We start from the raw sequence: 9391 nt of genomic DNA, 5'->3' as shown, positions 1-9391 counted from the left end.
TTTCCAAAATACAAATTGTGTTTGGTAAATTGTGTTGTAAAAGTTCCTTATAAAGTATCTTTGAGAAAAATAGCATTTGGAAAAATTATATTTACAAAAGACTTTTGTTATTAAAAAAAAAAGAAAAAAGAAGAGTTGGCCGGCCAAGGACAAGTAGTTACCAACGAGGAGCAGATGGTTGGGCAAAGGGCGAGCAGTCCAATGCAAGCCGTTTGGCAAAGGTAGGCGGTCCAGTGAAGGTTGCGCGACCCTTGCTGGAGGGTCGCCCGATCCGTCGCACTGCGACCTCCGCCAAGGCCACGCGACCCTCCAGTGAGGGTCATGGTGACTAGATGGGTTGCGCAACTGTCTGGCAAGGGTCATGGTGACCACATCTGGTCGCGACCAAATTTGGTCGTGACTAGATCGGTGACCAGATGGGTCGTGCGATGCGGCGACCTTGTGATCTGGGTCATGTGACCCTTTGGCAAGGGTCACACGGTTGCGGCGAAGGTTGCGGCGTGGCGGGTCTCATGACCCTCCGGCAAGGGTCACGGCGACCACATCTGGTTGCGATTAGATCTATGCAACCAGATTTGGTTGTCGCAAGGGTTGTGTGAAGGTTGCGGCGTAGTGGGCGCAACCCTTGCCGGCGACTGCCTGCCCTTTGTTGGTGACCGCTTACGGAGAAGAAGATGAATAGTTAGGGCAAAACTAGAAGAATCAAAAACTAGTGAGGACAATTTGGGAAGAAAATTATTTATTTACCCCCTCAGCTCAGCATGCTGAGAGGCTAAAAGCCCAAGGCAGCCACCAACCTATCTTGGACTTTCAGCCTTGTGAAGGTCGACATTTCTCAAATAGGGTTGGAAATTTTTTTACCAAACACCCCCAAATTGGCCCAAGGGGCTTTGCGTGTTCAAAGTGGCTTCTAAAGGCCACTCTCAAATGCACCCTAAATGCTAGGGGTGAGTATGGTCCGGATTAGGCCGGTTCTCCCTCTTACCCCAGAACCAACCCGCACAATGCTGGTCCTCAATTTTTGGGATCGAGGACCGACTCTATTGAGCTTGGGACCGAGGACCAGACCGACCCAATGGGTTTAGTCGATTCGGGTCAACTCGAGACCAACCGATAATTTATTATTTTATTTTTGTACTCCTTAAAAAACGATTGAGGACCGGCCCGACTTAATGGGTTCAGTCCGGTTTCAAGGTCAACCTATGACCGACCAATAATTTTTTATTTCATTTTTTGTACTCCTTGAAAGGGCAACCGGGAATCGTACCGACCCAATGAGTTCGATGATGAGCGAGGTCAATTCAGAAAGGCAAGTGATGAGGGTCAAGTGGGGTGAGCGTCGAACATAATGAGTATTGAATGTCGAGTAGGGAGCAACAAACCAAGCGAGCATTGAGCAGCGAGTGGCACGAGTGACCCAAAGCAAGCGAGGCAAGTGTCGAGTGGCGAGCGGAGAAATTGTTTCTTTCGATTTTAAAAAATAGAAGACTAAGAGGACAAATAAGACAGAAGAGAACGAATACTAAAAAAGGATGTCATAAGGTGCATTTTTTAACACTGTGAGGACTTTCACAAAAATATTTTCCTCATTCGTAAATTATGACTATTGATGACGTAAAAGACATTAAAAACCTAAGTTATTAAAGAATAATGTAAAATTACTTGAACTCATCACTAAAGAGTTGTTTAATGTTATTGATGCTATTTATTTTAAAGTTTTTTCTATATAAAAAAAAATTATATATACAGTCAGGGTTAGTCCGGGTTGGACCGACCCGGAACTTTTAGGACCAAAGACCGACCCGCACAGTAATGGTCCAGAAATTCCAGGACCAATGACCGATCCAGTCTCTTTGGAAACCGGACCAGGATCGGCAGGGTTGGGCCGGTCCAGGGTTGACCATAGACCGATGCTCATCTCTACTAAATGCCAGGTTAGCACACGACACAAAGACTTGTCAAATCTACTAATTCGCTGCAAAAGGACCTTGATCAATGATTTTGTCACACAACCGGTTACTAGAAGTGGGTACACCAAAGTCAGGTCCCAAACTGTTGTAAGACACCGAAAGAAAAGCTGGATAATCTTAGCCAGCAAAAGTGAAGCCTACAACTTTACGCAGTCTCCATTTTTCCGAGAACCTAGAAAAAATATCACAAAAGATGGAAGGAAGAATTGGATTTAACTTCTTCTTTTTTCGTGAAGGTTTTAAGTATTTATCATGATGTTGATACTGTCAGCAGCATCCGCACATCTATATCCAATATAATATAACGTTTGCTCCACATTACAATTTATTAATCATTCGTATTAACTGGGTTTTCTTGATATACTTAAAGTGATCGATTCATCTCTTGCTTAGGAATACTTCTACTAGATCTATTTTGTCAGTATGCAGATAAGATTTCATAATAAAATTGATTAAAGAAATTGTATTGTCCAAGACTTAGAAATTGAAAGACCATTGCCACAGATACAATGTATGATACAGGAATTTGTTAAAAGCGCGCCGTAGAAGTTTGGTACATTCATTTCACCAAGAAAGAGTCTAAGTTTGAGCCCGACATTTACTCGAAAATTCAAGTTGATAAGTTGTGGGCCAACTATTTATTAATCCTTTGCATCTCAACAATCTCCCTCAATTTAAATCTCCACCAGGCCCTGTAGCAGAAGCACAATGTATTCACCTGAGGAGATCATCAAGAAGGAGTCCAACTTCTAGTCTATAACTATATCTCATTGGATTCGCGTTCGTTCAAAAACTTAAGTTGTTGAGTTATAGCAAATTAACATTAGTAGTTACTCCTCTTCATATCAATTTTTTGACATGGAACTTTTTAACACCACTCACACATGTATCTCAATCGAGATAAAATTGGAAATGAATATGTCATAAATATATAAACTAGTATGAAAAGAAAATTCCAAGCGTCTAGCTTATCACTAACATAAATTTATCAGAAAAATCCGTGCAGCACACTATTATCTTGTGAACGAAGTACATTAGTAAAAGAACTTTGTTTCATAATAAACTAAGATTAACGTTCACTTTCTCAACTTTTTAAAGAAAAATAGGTTTGCTATCTCGTCAATGGAGTGTATTGATGAATGAAGTCTCCGCCAAACAAAAAAACTGAACCCAACGAAAAATTGCGTCAGCTGAAATTGAAAACCTAATCGCATTGAGTTCGGGGGTAGTCCTAGTCGTATACGAGATTCTCGACTCGAAGACATGTGGTGGAGTACAAGATAGAACAATCGGACATGTGATCCTATATTTAAGCAGTGTTAAGAGGAACGTAGAGAGTGGTAGATACGCATTGGTCCTAATCAATTATCAACCGAGAGATATGTCGATCCCGATCAGTAGTTCCAACAAGAGCAAGATCCTTGTTTTCGGAGGCACCGGTTACCTTGGAAAGCATGTCGTGGGGGCAAGCGTGTCGTCTGGCCACCCCACCTTCGTCTTCACTCGGCCGGCCACCCCTCATACGCCTCCTTCCAATGTGCACCTTCGCGACGAATTTCGATCTCTCGGTGTTACTCTTATCGAGGTCTCTCTCTCTCTCTCTCTCTCTCTCTCTCTCTCTCAAAATACTGACAAGTGTTATAACTTATCATCTATCTTCTCTCTACACATGACCAATCGAAAGTAATCATGCGTATCAACCATCTACTGGATTTTTTCGAAACATGAATCAAGGCTAGCAGATTTGCCAATAAAAAAGGAAGTCACCTTACAATTATTCTTTGAACAACCACGAACTTAACACAACAACTTCCGATTTGCAACGTAAAGCATGGAAATGCATGAAAACAGGGGAACTAGAGGAGCACGAGAAGATGGTATCCGTGCTCAAACAGGTCGATATTGTGATCTCGGTGCTCCCGAATCCTTTTTCTCCTGATCAAGTCAAAATAATCGATGCCATAATCGCCGCCAGCAACATAAAGGTAAACAGCCTTCTTTTCCGGGAAATAGAAACTATTCCGTGCCTCAGGAATAAATACTACTATTCCGTTTTCTGCCAAATATAAACACATACTAACAAGAACTTCTTCCGTTTTCTGCGGTTCTAGAGGTTCATCCCATCCGAGTTTGGGTGCGACGTGGACAGGACCACCGCCCTCCCGCCATTCCAGGCATGCCTGGACAAGAAGAAGAAAATGAGGAGGCTCATCGAAGCATCGGCCGTTCCCTATACCTTCGTCTGCGCCAACTGCTGTGCTTCATACTTCATCAATCTTCTGCTTCACACACACGACCCTCGACCTGACCTCGTTGTCTATGGGACTGGCGACGCAAAGGGTCCTTCCTACTATATCTATTCCAGATTCTAAATACTAAGCAGCTAGTGATAGCTCGTCAGTATTGATGGCTCACTGAATCTATGCTACTGTATTGTCAGCTGTGCTTAATTATGAGCAAGACATCGCCAAATACACGATCAATGCGGCAATCGACCCAAGGACGCGCAACCGTGTTGTGATTTACCGTCCGCCGGGGAACGTAGTCTCTCAGAACGAGCTGATCTCGTCGTGGGAAAAGAAAACGGGTCAGGGTTTTGAGAAAAACTGGTGCAAGAGGATGAGGTGATCAAGCTCTCCCAGAGTAAGTCGGGACTTATTGCATCTATATTGCGGTTTCAACTACGACATCGACCGAGTTTCTTGTCTATGATCACACGTCGTGGAAAATAACTTTTTTTTTGCGATACTCGTAGCCCTGCCAAGCCCACAAAACATATGGGTGTCCATCATGCACTCCGTATTCGTGAAGGGAGATACGACGAGCTTCGATCTAGACGAGGACGACCTCGAAGCTTCGAGCTTGTATCCAGAAGTCGAGTACACCACCGTCGACCAGCTCCTTGACATATTCCTCGTTGACCCTCCAGAGCCTGCTTGCACTCCATTGGAATGATCGGCTGCTGTACTCCATATATCAACGACTTGGCCTAGAAGACAATTAACGATCGTTTCTCGTTTTAGAGGGCTTGAACTCGAATTGTAGTCGGTGGGATCGTGCTTTGTTCATCAGCGTGGTGGTTAAATTAATAGAGAGAGAATGTCGTCGTGATATTTGTGGTTTTCCTAGATGTAAATACAACGTGTGCCGCTTCCTTTTCTTCTTCTTATTTTGCCTTCACGACTTAGACTCCAGGTGTTTTGTGAAAAACGAATCACTTAGAAATTACTTTCTTAAAAATGATCAATTATTTTAGGAAAAATATGTTTCGAGTCATTTATTTTTGGTGAAACAAATGCATTCTTTAGTTGGGATCGCTTCTAGTAAACGAGATATTTTATAAAACAAACATAAAATTAGAAAATGGAATTGGGGAAATACTTCAAATTAAATTGTTTCTTGAACAAAAATTGGACATAGACTATGTGACCGCACGAAGAGCGGAGCTGAACTTCTGTTACTAGCTGAAAAGAAAATCCATCGATAAATGGCATTTGAATTAACGCTCAGACTAGTGTTCAAATTTTAAACAAAAGTAGGGCTTTGTACGAAAGAAAAGGCGAATAAGTAAATGAAAGAGAAGCGTGTGGGAATGATTAATCATCTAGAAAGTATGTAGGGATTAATCAGTCTACATCAGGAAATTTGCCCAAAATGTGCTTGTCTAAAAAGTAGAGTTTTGACAATTTATTAATTTAGTCATTTCAATAAAAAAAATCATTGATATGACAATCTAGTCAACACCAGCTATCCTACAAAGCACGGCCTACACTGATATGGATGATTTTCTATTTCTAATTTTTTTTTCTTAGTTGCTTGCCTTAGTAAGGACCCTCACTAAATCTAGACGAGGGCATCATGGACCTTGCTTGTGCCCAATGACTTTGGTTGGCAAAGGGAAATAGGGAAAAAGGAAAAATAAAAAGGCAAGAAAAACTTTTGGATACTAAAAAGAAAATTGAAAAACTATGCCATATAGGACAACTAGCGTTCACGTGAGCAATTTCTTACCAAAACTAGTTGGAGGATTTATGTTAGACAATAGTCAAAGGGTGAATTTATAATTGAATTAGTCGATGTACAATCAGTTTATGACTTTTTTGAAGAATATCCCCACTGCGCTGAGACAAAATAACGCATTAAAATCATCGACCACATAGGATGTGTGCCAGTAGGATTCATCCGCTCAAATACCATTCAAGTTGAACAAGTCAAAAATGGTTCGAACCATACGTCCAGAGGCCTCCGAATGCCCAAAATCAAACAGAAGAATGTGAGAATACAAGAAAACCTTTTCGACTAGATGAGGATGAAAGAGGTTGAGCACCGGAAAAAGCTAAAGGTACATGAGCCAATGGACTGCCATTTCCAGAAGTCGAAACAATCAAACGATTCGTCACTCTTTTGGAAAAGACGACTTGCGTGAGAGAGCCGTCGACAGAGCGCTCGGCTTTTCTAATGCACAGTCCAAATCTTTTTTCTTTTTTTTTTTTGGTAGAAGAGTCCAAATCTTTTTGATTATGTGGAAAATCCCGAATCTGCGAAGACATAGTTGAATTCGCTGAACGACAACGTTTGCTCAATCCAGTGGGCATTTTTTTGTTTTAAGATTAATGCCACCGAAAACCTCAAATTTTTCAAATTTTTTACTAGTGTCACGTTTGCTTCAAATTAATTATTGCATTGCAAAAATTCCAGAATCAGTACACACCTTGTCACATTTACATCAAATTAATTTTTGTGTTACAAAAACTCCTATATTGATATACCCATACGGCCATACCACATATTCATGTCACATTTGTGCATCCTAGTTTGGGATTTTTTGTAATACAAAGATTAGTTTGAAGTAAATGTTACATGAGTATACCAATTTAGGGGTTTTGATGATGTTAACCCTTTTCTTCCTATCTAAGGATATTTTAACGTCTGTGATGTTTCATGCTATCTTGTGTAACTATAGTAATTCGAAGGCTCATTTGCTATACGAAGCTTACACCATCGACGGTCAATGTCCCCCGATAATGAAAGGAACATTAGGACACATGTTAGAATACTTAAATAATAAATCACGCCTTAATCTAATAGCCATAAGCTCTGAATTTGAATCTTTCGAGACCCTATTTGTCTCTCCAATTAAATTTTCATGTTTCAAATAATAAACCACGCCTTTATTAAATAGCTTAAGTTTATAGAATGGTTGCGCAAAATAGAGACGGTCGAGAATACATCAAAAAAGGAAATTTCACTCGACATGAGAACATTGAGAGCATCATTGATGGACGATCTCCACACTAAGATTTGGATTCCGAAGGTAATTTAATCGGTGCAAAAACTACAAAATAAAAAAGAAAAGGAGAAGAAGAATAACATTGACAAGGATTCAACCATTCAAAGTCCCACCACACTAAATCAACCTTTGATACATAATTTCAACCTCACAAGTCACAAGTCACGGCACGAGCAATTACAAAAGGAGGAGCTTCGGACGGAGATTGAACTTGTCCTATCCTGATTGGAGACCAACATTCTTCCGACTTGGAGTAGTCTTGACCCAACCAACTGCCGCTCCTTTCTTGAAAGGAAGTGAAGACGATATGTATTTGGAGGAAAATGTGATTTTCATTGTATATTCTTTGTATAAGCATGCTCGTATTTATAGTACAAATGAGAATCAAGGAAAGAATAAATATGATTACATTTTTCTATTCTATCTTCATATACCCATGACCGAATCAATTATAGTCAGAATCAATAATAAAATCAATTCTTCCTCCACTACTCTCTCTCAAGTTGGCGGCTTATATATGTCAAATATGCCAAGCTTACTTAGTAAATGGATATGCTGTCTTTGGCAAAAGGGTTTATAAAAATATTTGCAGGCTATTGAATTGTTCCAATTCCTCAAGTTGTAATGATTCCCTATTGAATTTTTTCTCAAGTGAAATGACAGTCGACCTTTGTATGCTTTGTCCTTTCATGAAAGATAGGATTTGCTACTAATTTAAGTGCAGCATCATTGTCACAAAATAGCTCAGTTGCTCCATCGAGTTCTGCTCCAAGATCCAAAAACAAACCCTGTATCCAGATTATTTCACAAACTGTTTTTGTCATAGCCTGATATTCTGATTCCGCTGATGATAAGGAAATGGTTGATTGCTTCTTAGTCTTTCACAAAATAAGAGAACTTATCGTGTAATAGGTGTTCTATTCATTGGGCAAGTCGCATAATCAGTACGATAAAAGCTATCATCTTCATGTCACAATCACAAGATAATAGAATTCTAAGTCCTTGACATCCCTTCAAATATTACAACCTTTAGTGTTGTATTTATATGGGACTGCTTTTGATTATGCATGAATTGACTTTTTATTTATATGCAAAACATATATCAAGTTTGGTCATAGTGAGATGGATCAATTTCCCAACAAGCCGTTGGTAGCATGATGGATCTTGAAGCAACCGATCTTTATCATATTCAAATGTTGTAAGTTTGGCATTTTGTTCAATAGGAATGACTACTGGCTTGCATCTTGATAACCCTATTTCTGATATAATCTCCTGGAAAATTTTTTGTTGACTAAGACATATCCTTTATCAGATCTAGCTATCGCAATCTCAAGAAAGTATTTGGGAGGCCTTAAGTCTTCGATATGGAAATTTAAATGCAGATATTCTTTAAACTTTCCAATGGCAGAATCGTCATTTTCCATGATAAGTATGTCATCAACGAACTTTGGTCCAAGAGAACAAAGCATAGTCATGCTTGGAGTGTTGAAAGCTCGCACTTGTAAGTGTAGTAGTAAATTTTGCATACCATAGCTTGCATGTGGGCCACATGGAAACTTATGTAGATGACATACCGGAGACTCCCTCTAAAGCAAGTGGTAACCGAGAGGTTCTCTTGCTTCAACTCCAACAAGGCTTGAGTGAGAGAGAATAGTTTCGCACGGTCTAACTTCTCATACATCTCGCGAATATTTTGTTACACTTGTTTCGGGTCTTCTTTAGGAATGAGGTCGGCGGTGATGTTGGAGCTATAACGTTCTTGATCCAAGTGCGAGACAAGTTGGCCACATTTGCACCAAAATCATCGCATTCGATTATCATTTGTGAAGAGCACGGTACCATCGATAAAGCCCACTTTGGGTTTGGTTACGAGAGCTCGCCAAAGATCCCAAGCCCAAGTGTTGTAATTGTTGAGTCCGATGAGTTGCTCTCATCCATCGGCTGGGTGAGGTATATGATGTAAGCGGTGGTCGAAATTGCATATGGGTAGAGATCGATTTGCAGTCCTGGGTAGGGATTTGCCCCCTAACTCGTCTGACTTGCAGTCTTGTAAGCTCCGATCCGTCGGCTGGGCGAGGTATATGATGTAAGCGGTGGTCGAAATTGCATATGGGTAGAGATCGGTTTGCAG

General features: G+C 40.4%; 1 protein-coding gene across 1 annotated transcript; it reads left to right on the top strand.

The window, feature by feature from the left end:
* The first annotated feature begins 3351 nt into the window (after positions 1-3351).
* LOC108956284 (eugenol synthase 1) lies at positions 3352-4925 on the top strand. Its single transcript, XM_039305275.1, is given in 6 exon segments — positions 3352-3554; positions 3820-3955; positions 4082-4310; positions 4411-4575; positions 4578-4613; positions 4726-4925. Coding segments are annotated over 6 exon segments (969 nt in total).
* Positions 4926-9391: the final 4466 nt, after the last annotated feature.

Source organism: Eucalyptus grandis, chromosome 11, assembly GCF_016545825.1.
Source record: "Eucalyptus grandis isolate ANBG69807.140 chromosome 11, ASM1654582v1, whole genome shotgun sequence".
NCBI classification, from domain to species: Eukaryota; Viridiplantae; Streptophyta; class Magnoliopsida; order Myrtales; family Myrtaceae; genus Eucalyptus; species Eucalyptus grandis.
Note: the sequence above shows the minus strand (reverse complement) of the source record. Positions and strands in the feature narration are given on the sequence as shown.